Source organism: Lepidothrix coronata, unplaced genomic scaffold (assembly GCF_001604755.1).
Source record: "Lepidothrix coronata isolate B3197 unplaced genomic scaffold, Lepidothrix_coronata-1.0 Scaffold77, whole genome shotgun sequence".
In the NCBI taxonomy this organism is placed as follows: Eukaryota; Metazoa; Chordata; class Aves; order Passeriformes; family Pipridae; genus Lepidothrix; species Lepidothrix coronata.
The window spans coordinates 33,322-50,389 of record NW_016690257.1 but is presented as its reverse complement, the minus strand read 5'-3'; the positions used below and the strand labels follow the sequence as shown (position 1 = coordinate 50,389).

The 17,068-nt window shown below is 54.5% G+C and overlaps 2 protein-coding genes across 3 annotated transcripts in view; both read left to right on the top strand.

Moving 5' to 3' along the window:
- The first annotated feature begins 272 nt into the window (after positions 1–272).
- Positions 273–3,990, top strand: ELAC1 (elaC ribonuclease Z 1). The gene is made up of 3 exons (XM_017819748.1): positions 273–537; positions 1,565–2,032; positions 2,912–3,990. The coding sequence occupies exons 1-3, from the start codon at positions 321–323 to the stop codon at positions 3,403–3,405; spliced, it is 1,179 nt and encodes a 392-aa protein (XP_017675237.1). The 5' UTR covers positions 273–320; the 3' UTR covers positions 3,406–3,990.
- Positions 3,991–9,192: 5,202 nt separating this feature from the next.
- Positions 9,193–17,068, top strand: part of SMAD4 (SMAD family member 4) — a 25,373-nt gene continuing 17,497 nt past the window's right edge. For both annotated transcript variants that reach the window (XM_017819747.1, XM_017819746.1), the window contains exon 1: positions 9,193–9,245. The gene's annotated coding sequence lies outside the window, so the exon portion shown is untranslated. The remainder of the gene's footprint in view (positions 9,246–17,068) is intronic.

Genomic DNA, 17,068 nt, shown 5'->3' with positions numbered 1-17,068 from the left:
GTCCAGGAACCCACAGGGATCACCCAGTCCAGGAACCCACAGGGATCACCCAGTCCAGGAACCCACAGGGACCATCCAGTCCAGCTCCTGGCCCTGCCCAGGACACCCCAACAATCCCGCCCTGTCCCTGAGAGGATCATCCAAACCCTCCTTGGGCTCTGTCAGCCTTGGGGCTGTGCCCACTGCCCTGGGGAGCCTGGTCAGTGCCCAGCCACCCTCTGGGGGAAGAGCCTTTTCCTGAGATCCAACCTGACCCTGCCCTGACACAGCTCCAGGCCATTCCTGGGGTCCTGTCCCCGCTCAGCAGAGCACAGAAATCGATGCCTGACGTTCAGCAGCTCAAAAATCTCTCTTCCAGGCGCCACAGCAGCACACCCAGGATGTCCATGGAGATAACTTTCCTGGGCACGGGCTCGGCATACCCCTCTCCCACCAGAGGGGCGTCGGCGCTGGTGCTTCGCCGGGACGGGGAGTGCTGGCTCTTCGACTGCGGGGAGGGGACCCAGACACAGCTCATGAGGAGCCACCTCAGGGCAGGTCTGTGCTGCCGAAAGGCGGTTTTTTGGGGTTTTTTTTGGTGAGGGGGAAAAGTTTGGAGCGACCCAAACGAAATGCCTCGTCCTCGAGGTGTTTGGACACAGGCCAAGCGCGTCTGAAGGGGCTGCCCCGCCGCTGAACCTGCTGGGCAGCGACCACGACCCGTGTTCCAGAACCAGACCCTCCCGCTTTGATTTCTGGGGCTCTGTGATTCCGAGGGTGGGAATCATGGACCGGCTTTGAGCCGGAGCAAAGTCTGTTGTTCGTGCGGAGGCAGCTCCGGGCAGAACCCGCCGTGTGCCTTCCCTGCGGGCAAACGTTGAGCTTTTTTTTCCCTTCCGAGCGAGGCTGTTGCGTGTCTGTGGTGACTTTTATGGCTTGGCAGATAAATTGGGGACGGGACCCGCCTGCAGTCCCCGTGCCTTCACAGCCTGCGGTGGCAGGAGCCGACTCCTGGCTGCTGAGTAATGAAGATGAATCCTCAAGTCGCAGGCAGAAATCCGGGCTCCTGCTCCTCCAAAACACGAAGGGGATTTAGTGGCAGGTGGATGGACTAATTTTTACTAAGTTTGCTGGGTTTTTTATACTAGATTTTGCTAAATTTAATTTTACCAAACCAAAAGAAGGAGGTCCTCCTGCCCTTCCTCTCGCTTTAGTTCTGACAAGTGCTGGGGGAGATGTCTTGCCCTGTGGAGGTGGGAACTGATTAAAGAACGTGTGCCTGCAACGAGAGAAAATTCTGGGCTTTTTTAACCCAGCAAGGGGGGCAGGGCCCCAGCACCTGGGGGCTGGAGTGAGGCAGCTCGGACACGAAGCAAAGCCCGGGTGTTACCCCTCTGGTTTGGGGTTTTATTTCTTAAACGCCGGTTTTGTTTTAATTTTAAAAATCAAATTAACTTTAAAATTCAATCGAAACCCCCTTGCCCGAGCGGTGATTATTTCTGAGTCGTTGAACCTTGTTTGTTTATCTTCCCGTCTTTTTCTCCCTTTTTTTGTTTTATCTCTTCCTGCTGTTCCAACCCAACAGGCAGAATCACCAAGATTTTCATAACCCACCTCCACGGCGACCACTTTTTCGGGCTCCCCGGCCTGCTGTGCACGATCAGCCTGCAGAGCAGCCCCGACCCAAACAAGCCACCCGTGGATATTTACGGGCCCTTAGGGCTGAGGAGCTTCCTGTGGCGGAGCCTGGAGCTGTCCCACTCCCAGCTCCTCTTTCCCTACGCCGTCCACGAGCTGGTGCCCACGCGGGACCAGTGCCCCGCGGAGGAATTCAGGGACTTCTCGCACTTGGACAGGGGTGAGGTTCCTCCCCAGGGCCCTGGAGGGAGAATACTGCGCCTGGACCCGGGAGAGGGCTCCTACTTGCTGGAGGAGGACGAGCAGCTGGTGCTGAGGGCGTTCCGCCTCTTTCACCGCGTCCCTTCCTTCGGCTTCGTGCTGGAGGAGAAGCCCCGGCCCGGGAGGCTCAACGTGCAGAAACTGAAAGACCTTGGTAACTACTTCGACTTATCTTTCCTCTTTTTTTTTTTTTTTAATGTTTTGTTTGTTTGTTTGGTTGGTTTTGTGTTTTTTTTAATCCCCAGTTTCTTGCATTCAAGCGCGACTCTTGGTTTTCGGCAAGGGGTGACGCGGCCGGGTTTCCTGGCAGCTGAAATCTTTTTGTGACCACCCCTTCCTAGGGGGTTCTTAGCAGCAGGCAGGAGCTGCTGTCCCGTCTCCATAATCTCTTTTAATTCAGTTTTCCATTACGGGCATTATAATGCTCCGTAGCCATGCAGGGTTCTGAATGGGCGTGTGACACTAACGCCAATTAATGCTGCCTTAATTTCCCGTTTTCACAATGGGAAGAGCAAGCAAGTTCAGGGGACGAAGTTTAAAAAGCTCGAGGTGGCTCTCAGTAAAATGTATGGCCAGTGTATTTGCATGGCTTTGTTGGCTTTAGAGAGAAAAATATAGCTTTTTTTTTTTTTTTTATAGTTGCCCAGAGAAGCTGTGGCTGCCCCACCCCTGGAAGTGTCCAAGGCCACGTTGGACAGGGCTTGGAGCAACCTGGGCTAGTGGAAGGTGTCCCTGCCCATGACCCTTAAAACCCCTTCTGACTCAAACCATGCCATGTTTCTGTGGTTTTCTTCAAGCAAGCTTCCCGCTAATGTGACGGGCTCTTTATTTGTACAAAAAACGTGAAATATCAGTTGATTTTTTATATACTGACGCCGTGTTTTTTTTCAGCGAGCCAGCTCTACATGTAGCACGTTCCAAGTGATCTTTGTTTAAACCTGACACGCCATATACTTACAGTGTAGCGAGTGTGATTACTTATTATTATTATTGTTATTACTCACGGGCTCTTTTTCGCCTTTCCGTCTGCCAGGAGTTCAGCCGGGCCCTCTGTACGGGAAGCTGAAGGGCGGGGCCGCAGTCGTGCTGGAAAACGGAGTGAGGATCTCTCCCTCCGAGGTGCTGGAAGAGCCCATTCCCGGCAGGAAGGTGTGCATCCTGGGGGACTGCTCGGGGGCGCCGGGGGACGAGGCCCCGCGGCTCTGCCGCGACGCCGACTTGCTGGTGCACGAGGCCACGCTGGACGACACCCAGCAGGAGAAGGCCAGGGAGCACGGGCACAGCACCCCCGGGATGGCGTCGGGTTTTGCCAGGCTGTGCCGGGCCAGGAGGCTGGTTTTGACCCACTTCAGCCAGAGGTACAAGCCGGCTGGCCAGGCAGGGGAGGGGGACGCGGACGTGGCCGAGCTGAGGAGGCAGGCGGAGTCCGTGCTGGGGGGACAGGAGGTGACACTGGCTGAGGACTTCATGACAATAGAGATCCCCATGAAGAAGGGAAAAACAGCAGCGTTGGCCAGCCCTGAGTGAAGGCACAGAGCCGGGGTGGTGTTGGACAGCGCTTAAAGATAACTGTTGGGGGCCTGGTGAGCAAATTCTCTTCCCCTGGAGCGCAGAGAGATCGGTCCAGAGCGCCGGGTGCACTTAGTGCTGCTGCTGTAAAGCAAAGGAAGAAGGATGCTCAGGCATCTGGAGCTGGAATATATTCATGAGGGGTGGTTTTGGACACCTGGCCTCCCCAGATGGCTCGAGCCTTCACAGCCCGGGAGCTTTCCTTGGAGATTCCCTGGAGCGCAGCTCTGGATCGTCGTTTGGCTTTCACACACCCCTCCAGGAAGGTTTGTGCTCTGCAGAGCAGTTTCAGCCATCCTGCCTCCTGAGAGCTTTCGAACAACATCCATTTCAAACTCGCACACAGTGTTTTGTGACTGTTCACCCAGTTTCTGTGTGAGAGGGCGCTGAGTTTAATAAAGGGTCGAGAGCTCTGCCAAGTGGGTGTTGCTGTGCTCAAGTGGAGGAGCCCTTCTGATTCTCGTGAAGTCTCTGCGCGTGAAGTCTCCTCATAAATAAACACAGTTTAGGCTCCCTGTCAGAAGCGAGTTACTCTTAACAGTTTGGTTCACTTAAAGCCGGGAAGCGCCAGCCCTGGTTCATTTAAAGCCGGGAAGCGCCAGCCCTAAATCGGCGCACCCATTCATCCCCCAGCGCCAGTGAGGTTTTGGAAGCGTGCTCTGGAAGTCTTTAAGGCAGATGGCAAGCAGTCTTCCTTGAAGTGTTCCCTCCGAGTGGTCTTTCAAGGGTAAATCGCCCCGATAAAGGCCCGTTTGTGTTTGCAGAAATACCCCCCGTGGGAGGAGTTTCACCTTGGTGCGGCTCAGCCTTGTTTTTCTGCAGCGACTTTGTTCTTTCCGTGAAGGGACACACAGGCCCGGCTTTTATCTCCTTTTCTTCCACGCCTCGAAGTGGCAGTTTGGGAGTTTCCCGGGTTTTATCTCGATTCGGTGGTCGAAATTAAAAATTATGTGGTTTCGAAAAAAAACCCCAGCCTAAATATCCCCCGGGATGTTTATCTCCTTGTGGCTTTCTTATCAACACTGAAAACCCCGGCGGGTTTTTAAGTCCAGCTGCTACAACCTGTGCCTGTGCTTCTGCTGCTTTAATTGAGCAACAGCCTTCAAAGGAGAAAAAACAAGAAGGAGCGTGATTTCCTAGTGTTTGGCTGAAAGGATCGAGCTGAATTCTGTGTGTTACCCACCCCCCGTCCTTCAAACGGGCTCCGTCCCACGTGTGGTTGCGGTAAATCCGAACCCAGTCACACCGACGTTAATATTTTTTCTGCTTCAAATGCAGAGGTGGGGGAGTCTTTGATTCCTTAAAAAAAAAAAAATAAATAAAAAATAACACCGGGAAGGGGTGCAAGCTTGGGGAACACGACTTCTGGGGCGGAAACTTGCTGATTTCTGCGACTTTCCCCCCCAAAAAACGGCATAAGGCAGGCAGAGCCCGTACGTGGCGGATTGACGCGTTCTTTCTCCTGGTGAACTGTGGTTTTTTTTCTCTTTCCTGTGATACGGGCGTTTCGCAGGGTGAAGGGATAACTTCGTTACCCTCACCCGCCCTGAGAAGGAAAGCTGCAAAGCTGCCTGGTTCTGTACCTGAGGCGCAGATTAGCGCTGTGTGCTGTCGTTTTCACGGGTCGTTCCGAGGGGTACATTCGGTGCTGGAGTTACGCGAAAATCCTGCATTTTCGACTTAATGTATTTTGGCGTCTGAAATCGAGTTACGTTTGTCTCTCTGCTGGCAGACCCATGTGTCTTCGCCTGCCGTGGTCCTCCCTCCTGTGTCTGGGTACTAAATTAACTTCATAAATCCGACTGCTAATGAAACCCGAATTAAATTAATGGGAACATGTGTGTGCCGGTAAAGGACTGAAAAGTTTGGACCGTAAATTGCCCGTTTTCTGGATGAGTTTATCTTTCCATTAATCACCTGTTAATTACCAGAGAACGAAATTCCTTTGCATTAAAACGTATCTGCCTGAGGGTTTCAGCTGGCAGCAGATAAGGACCCTGATCTGGTCCTGCAGGGACCGTGGGGGTGTTTTAACGAGTGATGGGTATGTAAATGAAGATTTATTTTTTTTGTTTTAGATTTTTTTTTTCTCCCTTTAGCTTCGGAAAACTTTATTTTAAACATTCTTCTGCTTTCCCGAAAGAGTTCCCCTAAGCTTAGTTCCTTTTATCAACTGGTGCCAACGGGGGGTCTCGTTAAAACTGCAAAATAAGCTTTTTATGTTGCGGGGAAGAGAGAAAGAGGGAGGAAACACGACGTGAGGAGTTTTGTAACAGCAGAGATGTTCCTCGCCCGAGTGGATGGGGGGGGGGCTGATCAGAGGGTGAATCTCCCTCCTGCTGAGGTCTGATGAGCCTGCAAAAAAAAAAAAAAAAAAAAAGGTTGAGAAATAAGTTTCTCACGCCACAGAAGTGTTTGGCTGCTCGAGCGTGGTGTGGTCTGTGTCGAGGACGGAGAGCTGGGGCTCGAGCCTGGGCTCTGAATCCAGCTGGGAGAAAGAACTGATGATGGTGATTCAGCCTTTGGTATCAGCCTCTCCCCGTGGCCCACGCTGGGACTCTTGCTCTGTCAATGCAGAAGAAATGAGATCTTCGTTTGGAAGCATTTTAAATTTCTGTTCTCTTTTTTTTTTTTTTTTTCTACACGGAGTTTTAAAAGAATTTGCTCTCATCGAATTATTGTTCGTTTACGTGGAAAAGCACATTAATTATTGACGTTGGGCGGTTTAATTCCAGGAGTCTGATTTTCTGGCGGGGTGGTAGGACTGGTCCAGGCCTCGGTGGTTTGGCACAGAGTCACCGGAGCAACTTAATGCGTTTGGTTTTTTGTTTTTTTTTTTTTAATTATTAATGTAAAACACGCCGGTTGGGATCTCGAGGCAGAACCGAGTTGCAGGAACTTGGCCGAAGCAACATTTCGGGGAGGGGAGCAGGGGTGGGCGGATGCTGAGCGACAACTGATCCTGCTAGTTACCAGCATTTGACACTGGAGGGGTGCTGGGAGTCCCAAGGTGGAGAAAGGCCCCGTTTTGTTGGACGTGGTGCCTCTGCAGCCTTTCGAAATCACATCGGTGGCCCACAGAGGTCCTTCCCAGGACTGGCTGTTGCTGGAGTTGTTTGGCTTTGGATAAATACCGAGGCAGCAATATTTATGCAAAACACCCTCCAAGGTCGGTCTTCTCCTCCTGTGGTGGGGTTCTCCGTGTGTCCCCAGGAGCCACTGGGAACGCCACGCTGGGATTCCGGGACGCTGGAGACCGGCACTGGCACCCACCAGTAAATTGTAAATTGTTTGGCGGTTCGGGCTTTTTTTTTTTTTTTTTTTTTAAATAATTTTTAACCTCGGAGAGGGGAGGGGAAGTGCTGGTGTGTGACTTGTCTGATGTGGGTTCGCTGTGCTGCGATCCACGAGTCCCGCACGGGGCACTCTCCCCGTCGAGCCGGAGCTCTCGTCCACCACCCATAATTCCTCAAAAACTCCAAGAAACAGATGATTTGCAACGCGCTCGGCAAATCCCGGTGTGGAGAGGCTTCAGTTGCATCTACCCAAGAAAAGAGGACAAATAACAGCAGCATTTGGTATCGCTTCTCATCACTAAGATCTCCTTCGGGACGTGCAAGTGACTATAAACGGCTGAATGGTGCGAGCAGGAGATTTTGGTAGGGCAGCACAGCAGTTTTTTTTAAATCTCTGCCATCCTTGGTCCTTGTCAGAGTGACAGCACACACCAGCACCGTGCCAGAAATGCCGTGCATTTAGAAAAAACACGCTGAGTTTTGCAGTGGATAAGGTATTTCGGACATTTTTCACCTTCTCTTTTGTGTTCTAACGGTGGCTCAGCGCAGCAAAGGCAGAGGGGTGCAACCCTCTAGTTCTGGAAGTATTAATCTTTTCCTTTTCAGCTGAGTTCCTCTGGAGAGTTCGCCTTTGCTGGGTGAGGTGGCGTGGAAAGGGAAAGCAGCTGCATTTACAGCCCGGTGTGCTTGTTGGGGTTGGGTTTGTGGGGCTCTGACCCTTTGCTGGTGGCACTGGCAGGGCTGTGAGTTTGTTGGGATTGCCGGTCTCTCAATTCCTGGGAGTCCAACCGTGCCCTGGGCTGATCCCACAGCGTGGGCAGCAGGGCAGGGGGGGATTCTGAGGGGGGATTCTGAGGCGAGACCCCCCTGCAGAGCTGCCTCCAGCCCTGGGAACAACAGCACAGGGACGTGGAGCTGCTGGAGAGAGTCCAGAGGAGGCCATGGAGATGCTCCAAGGGCTGGAGCCCCTCTGCTCTGGAGCCAGGCTGGGGGAGCTGGGGGGGTTCCCCTGGAGAAGAGAAGGATCCAGGGAGACCTGAGAGCCCCTTCCAGGGCCTAAAGGGGCTCCAGGAGAGCTGGAGAGGGACTGGGGACAAGGGATGGAGGGACAGGACAAGGGGGAATGGCTTCCCACTGCCAGAGGGCAGGGTCAGATGGGATATTGGGAAGGGATTGTTGTCTGTGAGGGAGGTGAGGCCCTGGCACAGGTTGCCCAGAGAAGCTGTGGCTGGATCCCTGGAAGTGTCCCAGGCCAAGTTGGACAGGGCTTGGAGCAGCCTGGGACAGTGGGAGGTGTCCCTGCCCATGGCAGGGGGTGGGGCTGGATGAGCCTTAATGCCCCTTCCATCCCAGAGCAATGTGTAATTCTACTGCTTGTGAGATTTTGCACGTGTAGGGGGTTTCACTTGTGGGTCTTTGTGTGTTTCTCGGGACCGTGTTTGCGGGGCTCAGCACCCACGGGCCTTGTGTACAGGGGCTGCCCTCACGGCCCCAGGGACTGTCCCTTGTGCTGGCCCTGCTGAGGCACCTCCAGTGCTGGGGCAGTTCTGGGACCCTCGGACAAGAGAGACACTGAGGGGCTGGAGCGTGTGCAGGGAAGGGAACGGAGCTGGGAAGGGGCTGGAGCAGCAGGAGCGTCTGAGGGAGCTGGGGGGGCTCAGCCTGGAGAAAAGGAGGCTCAGGGGGGACCTGATGGATACAGGGGAGAATTGGGGTCTGCTGCCAGGGAACAGGGTACAGGAGGAGAGGAAACGGCCTCCAGCTGTGCCAGGGGAGGGTCAGATTGGACATCAGGAGGAATTTCTTCATGGAAAGGGCTGTTAGGCCTTGGAAGGGGCTGCTCAGGGAGGTGATGGATCCCCATCCCTGGAGGTGTCCCAGCAGTGCCTGCACGTGGCACTCGGCGCTCTGGCCCGGGGGACAAGGCGGGGATGGGTCACAGCGTGGACTCGATGATCCGGGAGGGCTTTTCCCACCCAAATCACGCCGCCATCAGTTGGAGCCGCGCCGCTGCCCCGCCCCGGCCGCTCACCCGCGCGCCCTGCCCGCGGCACCGCAGGACCCGCCAACCATAAAACCAACGCGCGCGCCTTCGCGCCCGCCCGCGCCGCTCCCCGCCGGCGCGCAGGCGCGGCGTGACCCGGATGTGGCGCGTGCGCGGCGGGGCCCGGACGTGTCGGGGCGGCCGCGACAGCGACACAACAACGACGCGCGCCGGGAGCGGCGGCGGGGACAGCGGGCACCGCGGGGACAGCGGGCACCGCGGGGACAGCGGGCACCGCGGGGACAGCGGGGACCGCGGGGACAGCGGGCACAGCGGGGACAGCGGCACCGCGGCACAGCCAGCGCCGGGGGCCGGCCGGCGGCCCGCGCCCCGCTGCCCCTGCGAGCGCCGCCCCGCCCCGGCCGCGGCCCGCGGAGGGGAGGAGGGGGCGGAGGCCGCGGGCCTTCCCCCGCCCGCCCCTCACGGCGGGCCCGGGCCGCGCCCGCGCAGCGGCCCAGGTACCGTCCGCGCCCGGCCCCCGCCCGCCCCGCCGCGGCTGCCGGGCCCTTCCCCCGGCCCCTCCCGGGAGCTTTCCGGGGACCCTTCCCGGCCTCCTCCCCCGGCCCCTTCCCCACCTTCTTCCTCGTCCCTTTCCCCGCCTTCTCGGCCCCTTTCCCCACCTTCTCGACCCCTTCCCCACCTTCTTCCTCGACCCCTTCCCCACCTTCTTTCCCCCTTGTTTCCCGGCCCTTCCCTCTCCCCCCACGCCTTTCCCGGTCCCTTCCCAACCCCTTCCCCCTCTCCTTCCCCGTCCCCTTCTCCCCCCCCCTTTTCCCCCACTCCTCACCCCGGGTCCCCTTCCCCGCCTCCCCGCCTTCCCTCGCCGACAGAACACAGGAACGCATTCCCCCCCCGCTCCCTCGCGCCCCCAAACTTTTGGTGTTATTTTAGGCACGCTGTGCAGCCGCCCTGACCCCGCTGGGGAAAAAAAACTTATCCCGCTGTCCTCGCCTTCCCTCCCCCCTCCCCTCCCCTCCCCGGGGCGGTTTCGTGGGAATCTGCCGCGTTATTTGGGACCGCAGGGAGCGGCGCTGCGAGCGGGTTTGGGGGGCACAGAGGGGGGGCAGTCAGGGGTTATTCCCCCCCAGGTCCCGGCGGGTTTGGGGGGCACAGGGGGGTGTCAGTCAGGGGTTATTCCCCCCCAGGTCCCGGCGGGTTTGGGGGGCACAGGGGGGTGTCAGTCAGGGGTTATTCCCCCCCAGGTCCCGGCGGGTGTGGGTTCGGCTCTGGGGGAGGCGGGTGGCTGGTGCGGGCGGGTCGCGGGCGGGGTGCGTGGTTTGTGGGGTGACCCGGCTGCGCGCCGGGTGTTTTGTCACTTTTCGAGCCCAAACCGAGCTGTTGCACACCGGGTGTCCCCGGACACAGGGCGGGGCTGTGGCCTTCCCAGATCGCCCCGGTTAGGAGTGCCGCTGTCAGCAGGGCAGGGGGACTAGTCCAGGCCCGGCGTCACCTGTTAAACTGCGAGGCTGCTGTGCCGCGGTCCCTCTGCTCAGCAGTGCAAGGTCCTTGACACACAGTCCTGCTCCCGTGCTCCAGCGGCACGATGAGGAGGCGACCCGTCCTGCTGGCCCTCCTCTCTCGTCTTGCCACTGGAAGGAAGGAAGGAGTGCCTTCTCCTTCGCTCTGCGTTCGTGGGCCTCCCCGGATTTGCTTGTTGCATAAGCACGGGCGTTTAATGTTGGTGCGGCAAGTTTGTTTCAAAGAGGAGCGGAGTTGCTTCGGGAGAAGCACGGCTGTCTCCGGCTGATTAGGATTCCCTTATTAAGGAGGGGGCTCTTTACATAATGTGTTCGGGCCCGGCCGGCCGGCGCTGTAGGGATGTGAGTTTTGGGAGGAATCAACAGATTTGATGGAGAACAAAGGTGCTGAGAGCAGATCCAGTCAGGGGCCTTGCTGGAGTTTTAGGGCTCTGTTTTTCTGTGTCGTTGGCCTGGTGAAAGACTCCAGTTTTGGTTGGGGCTGGAATTTTCCATGCTTGCTTTGCCCAGAGGCGATTTTTTTTTTTTTTGGGTAAGCTCAAACAAACGCAGGGAACATTATCTCCGGTGCAGATTACAGTAAAGAGCAGATGTTATCTAATACACCTATCGCTGGGGTATTGAAACCAGCGAGAAATCACACCACTTCTGCCCAGGCAGGGCTCCACTCTCCCTTTTAGTGCCTGGTGCAGCCACAGTCGTTTCCTCTGCGTGTGAGGTTTTGGCAAATTACTGTTTGCCCTGCCAGAGGGGTTGGTCTTGCAGGATCCTCTGAGTCCAGGTTTGCTCTGTCATTCCACAGGGCAAGGAATTCCAACCCCTGCTGCTCCCTGAGCGTGGTGTCTCCCAGGTTTTCACCTCCTCCCAGGTGATGGGATGAGGAGGGGAGCTGAGGTGCTGGGAGGGGCTGGGTCTGAGTTGTGGGAATAGTAGCAGAGTAGTTTGTGTGGTGTAACATGCAGGTCTTCCTTCTCTGACCATACAGAAGCCTGTGTTGAAAAGAGGAGTTGTTTTGTTGTTTTTTTTTTTTCTGGCTGTGTGCTTTCACAGAAATAAAAATTAGAGAGAGGGGACGGGGGAACAAATGTGTGAAATTGAACTTCCTGTGCGTAGTCACACCGCCCCAGCAGTGCCACCTTTTCCACCGTGTCCTGCCCCCCGTGCGCTCAAAGGCAGGGATGTTGTTTTTTGCTGCTGTTTTTAAAACCTCGAGCCGGGTTTTAAAACCCTGTGCAGCAGGAGGGTTTGCTCCCTGGGCAGGATCAGCCCCCGGCGCGTTTGGGAAGCGCCTCTGGAAGCAGCTGGAGCGCACAGGTGGAAGCTGGGAGGGAGCAAAGGGACCGGTTTCTCCCGCAGAGAAATGGCTGCTCCCGCTTTCCAAACGCGGGTTTGTGCTGAGGCGAGGCAGTTGCCGCTCAGAGTTGTCTTAAAGCTCTTCTCCAGTTCCTTTTTATGCTGCCCTTATGTGTCTTAAGTTTTGGTGGCTACTGAGACAGTGAGGTGAGCAGAATTGATACTGATGATTCAGATAGAGGCACAGAAATAGTGTTCTGGGGAATGTTAGGCTCTTACTGTGCAGAACAGAGGGAGTGCAGTGCCTTCCCAGTGCTCTCTCTCTTGCTCCTTAATGCTAATTGTTCTTATGTCTTGCAAACATTTTGTTCCTGTTCACCCTTTGGGCAAGTAGATAATAGTCTGATGTGCTGGAAAGTATCTGCAGTTTAATCACTTATTCATATCTCCATCAGATCATGGGCTGCCTTTTGTTTTACTGGTTTATGGATTTTTTCTTTATCGTGTTTTATCATAAAACTCCTGCCCCTTTGCATTATTAAACAGCAAAACCCCGTGGTGGTGATGTTTTGGTGGTTTAAAAGCCATCAAACGTGCACGCTTGCTTCCCTGACATCCTTGTGTTTGTCTAATTTTGGAGGCAGCAGCTTATGCAAGAGCCCTCCTTGTCCTTTATTGGTGCGAAATGTTTTAGCGAGATGTCAATTTGCACGCTGTTCTCATTAGCCAGTTCGTTGCCGCCTGGTACCAAGATGCTGTGAATCTGTGTCTGGGGTGGCTGTCGCTCATAAATCCCATCCCCAGAGCACCAGGGGCAGCTTCAAGCAAGCAGTTCTTGTTTTTCCTTAGGCGTGCTCCTCCGGAAACTGCCTCTGTGTTTGCAACCTGGAAACGCGTTTTTGGTCTTTCGAGTGCATTTTGCATTAATTCATTCCCCCCCTTGCCCCAGTATATGCATCCTCTGCATTTCCTTAGGCACCACAGGGCTCGATCTGACTGTGATCTGTCTCTGTAACTGCAACATGCGTGCTTTTATGCTTTCATTTCCTTTTTGTTTTTTTTTTTTTTCCTGGAGGGCCGTGGTGGTAACGTTCACTTAAGTCGTGGCTCATCACGAGGGGGGGGGATGTTCTGCCTGCAGATTTGCTGACTTTGCCCAGACCCTTCTGCAGTGTGTGTGTTGTGATGGATCATGGCCAAGGTATCTCAGGATTTATGGCGTGGGTGGAAGCCCAGGGAATGCCACGGGACACACGGGTTCCCTGTTAGTGCCACCAGCCCTCACACGGGCGCGCTGGGACTGAGAATCCTCGGGCTCCTGTGTCCACATCGTGTCACGGAGCATTCCTGCGTAACTGCTGCTAAAAGTCTGAGCTCCTGTTGTTTGGAACTGAGCGGTGCAGTTGGAAGGGGCCTGCAGTGATCGTGTAGGGATGATCTTTGAATTCTCTGGGGTGACACAAGGCTGCTTTCTGAGCAGCCTGTGCGAAAGGATGGCAATCCTCTCTCTGCCTCGCTGTTTTAAAGGCTTCCTGGGCCCCCAAAAGTGCCACGTTAGCACGTGTAAAATCCTTTTTTTTCCCTTTGATTTTCACTTCACAGGCCGACTGAATTTCCGTCACAAGGGTTTATTTATTTCGGTGCGTGTGGCCACAAGTCCATCTTGGATTCTTCTTTCTGGTGTGTCAGTGTGTGTGCTGTGCATTCCCCTGTCCTGTTCATCAGCCTTCCCACCAGCACCGTGTCTGTGTCTGGAACCTCTCTCTCCATAGAAAGCTTTCCCTTTGCAGCCCTGACACCTGCAGGATCTATTTTTCCAGTTGTGCCAAGGCCGCGTTATATTTTTTTAACTGGTTTTTTGTTGTTTGTTTTTTTTTTCCTCCTCTTCAAACGCTGCAATCAGCATCTTGGTTTTTAAAACGAGGTGTTACCTGATCCCTCCTAGTCACACTGCTTCTCACACAGTTTGCCGTGTGAAACACGGGGGAGTCTCCCAGGAGCCTCAGACGGTCTCACGTTTGGAAAACACTGATTTTTGCTGTGGGAAGTTAAAGGAGTGCAAAACACACACGCTAAAAAAGCGACGTGGAGGGTGTGTGTGTGTGTGTGTGTGTGTGTGTGTTGGCCTTCTGCCCCTGTCTTAAAAGTAATTATCCAGTGGCATTTGGGCTGTCACATTTTTAGACTGAGTTTCTTGGTGAACCTGATCCCTCCCCAGCTGCCATTGGCTCAAACCCCCACTGTAAATGAACGGGGTCGTGTGTGTCGTGTCAGTGCCAGGCCCGGATTAGCTGCCTTGCCTGGGCCGTGGGGTTGCTGATTGCCCGGATCGTATTCCTTGGGGTTACATCCCTGGCTCCCAGCTCCATCCGTAGCTGCCCGGTTTGTCTCGTTTCCTTTCCTCGTTTGGGGCTGATGGTTCTTTCTCCCCAAATTGCGGCTTCTGTGGGAGGAGAGGGGGAGGGCGGACCTCCTGCGAGGGTGAGAACTGCTCGTTTGCGGTGTGAGTTCTTTTTAAGAGCCTGGGTTTGTAACTTCTCAGCCAGTCTCGGCCAGATCACGGCGCTGGAGACGGGAATTGTGTGGAGGAAGGGATTTTTTCAGATCAGTTTCAGGACTTGCTTGGCAAAAAAACTTCCACAGGGGTTTGGGTGAGGTCTTCATGTTGTTTTAGCAGCCCCCTCCCCTTGTGTCTCGGAGGAGCTCCTGCACAGCTGTAGTAACACCCCTGTGAAAGCAAGGAAATTAATGCCATGTGGGGTTTTTTTCCCCCATCCACCAAAATCAGAAGGACTCTCTTCTCTTTCTAAAAACCCTTGTGCCTTCCTCAGGCCGTGTCTCCGTGCGTCTGCCTGCTTTTCTGGCGAGGAATTCCAAACTGAAACGTACCTCAGCAGCTCTCTGGCGTCCTGTGAGGCCATCCAAGCGATCCTGTCTCCTAAATGCCTAATTTGCTGCCCCGAAGAGTTGCTGCAAATATTTGGAAGCCGTGCCCTCACCCTGTTTTTCTCACCCGTGGTTTCTGGCACGTAAAAGCACTTGTTCTTAGGCTGTGCTAGCCCATAACGCTGCCTTGCTGGTGCAGCTGAGGGGACGCTGTCAAACAAGGTGGAATATTAAGTCTCTGTTCCCATAAAAGTGTCGTTTGTCCCCTCGTGTGCTTTTTGTTTGTTGCTCGGTGTTTTCTGTCTGACCCGGGGGCACCTTGTTCCCCCAGGAGGGAAATGCTGTCCTGGGGGCTCTGAGCAGGGTTTTCGCAGAAGGTTCTGGGCGTTCACCCTGTCCCTGCTTTCTAATTGTGCCACTAAAATAATCAGTGTTTTGAGGGACAAGGTCTCTCCGTTGGTCTGAAAACAGTGGAACAGTTTGGGTCAGCGTGGTGCCTGTTTTGCATTCCTGTCCCTAAGGGAGGTATAAATACAGGGAGGGCACTGGTGTGAGAGCTCAGCAGTGGTACTTCCACCCCTAGGTAAGTCCATGCTATGTTCTTTTGTCTTTCAGATTTAGCTCCTCTGCGGAGGTTCTTATTCTGGTGCCAGTGCTTGAGGCTGTTGTAGAACAGTGGTTGTTGTTTGCTTGTTTTGTAACACACTTGTTAATTCTTAGTTGTGGAAATAAATCGCTTTGTATAGGTAGTGTCACGGAACTGTTGAGGTTGGAAAAGATCTTTAAAATCACGGAGTCTGAATGTAATCAGGTACTTTTCTGTAACTTTGTGACTTGTTAGCATTTTACATCAGCTTGTGCCTTTTTTTTTTAGTCAGTTCTGTTTGCATCTCACTAGAGCAAAGGGGTGAGAAATACCTTTTTGTTCCGTGGTGGGTGAAGCTGAGAGCTTGTGCTGTGACCTCCTGCTGCTTTCCTCGTGTTCCCTGTCTCTTTTCTCTGCCCCCTTTCCCCCCCCCCAAAGCACTCACTCACTCCTGTTTCCATCACATTCCTGATTAGAGGGAATTGAGGAGATCTTTGCTCGACTTTGCGTTCGGCCCCGTGTATTCCCCTGCAGATCTGAGCTTGGGCTGTGGTGTGGGATCGCCTCCTCAGGCAGGGGGTGTGCTGAGGGGTGAATCTGAGCATCCCTTCTCCCATCAGGGTGGATGTGAAATCCCACGGGCACGGTGTTGTTTGGCAGAACACCCCCGTGCTCTGTGGCTGAGGCCGGGCAGGAGCCTCGTCTTCCGAGGCCACCTCCTAAAAATACAAGGCATTTTGCTTTTATTTGCACACATGGGAGCCGCGTAGTAAAGGAGGTGTTAAGGCACCTCTCGAATGTGTGACTCGGGCAGGGATGGGCTCGTGGAGCCGTTTTGAGAGGAGCTGAATTTGTAGGGTGTGAAAACCCGGCTCGCCCGCGGAACAGCGCCGAGGAAATGTGTCACAGCATTTCTCAGCGTCCCCCTCTCCCCCGGGCACCCAGGAGTTCTGCCCGGGGCACTCCTGGATCGCACCAGCAGCCTGTGGCAGCGCTGGAAATCCTGAGCAAGTGGCCTGGCTCTCAAAAAGTGCTGAGCTGTCGGGAGCTCCTGTTGAGCGCGGTGGCAGCCGGAGGGGGTGACTCAACGTTTCTGGAGATAATTCCGCTTAAATCGGGTTTTATTTGCCTGATCCCAAAGTCGCCAGGCGAGGATCTCATTCACGGTTTCGAGGGGCGTGGGAGATGGAGCCGCGTGTCTAATGTTAAGCGTGTCTTTATTTAAAGCCCTTCCGGCTAAATCGCTTTATCGAGCCGCTCGTTTGCGATTTGCTTATTGCACATCTATCTGGGGGTGCTGCTTTATGTCTGAGCAGAAATGATGTCCTGCTCCTCTCTAGCTGGCAGGCTTCTACAGATCTGTAAATCTGCGAGGTTGTGAGCAATCTGTAAGAGCGTGGGTTGCCATGGAGAATGACTGGCAGGTAGAGCTCGAGTTTTGAAAAGGGGCTTGTCGAGTTGAAGCGCATTAAAAAAAAAAAAAAGCCAGGGGAGGGAGAAACTCTTACCAGCTAGGTAAAATCTGTGATCTAACTCAGACTCCTAGGTAATTGTTATCCTTTGGGAGAAATCAGGTGCGGGAGCGTCCTCAGGGAAGAAGAAGAGCGTTGAGAAAGGAGGGAGGGGGAAGGATCTGCACGGTTTTGGGTTGGTTTTTTTTTTTTCCTGGTGCGTGCCGAAGTGTGATGCATTCAGGTTGAAATCGTAGAAAATATTAAATGAGGGGGGGTTCGTGTGTCCTTTTGTAACGGTGCCGGATTTGTGTTGCAGTGTTCCTTTTACCAGGAGGGAAGCCAGGGCCTTCCCACTGCGATTTGTGTGATGCCCCGAGTTGCTAAATTGACGTTTCGCTCTCACTTTCGTGCAACGCGTTTTTGTTCCCAATAAATAGCTGCTACTCCCGTGCCTCCGATGACATGGAAAATTCCAGTGCAGTAACAGGTTGTGTTCCTCAGATATGATGTGAGCAGGTCTTTCCCCCCCCCCCCGAACTTTTGAAGGGGGATATACTTTATTTACATTGTCGAGAGCAGCGTGG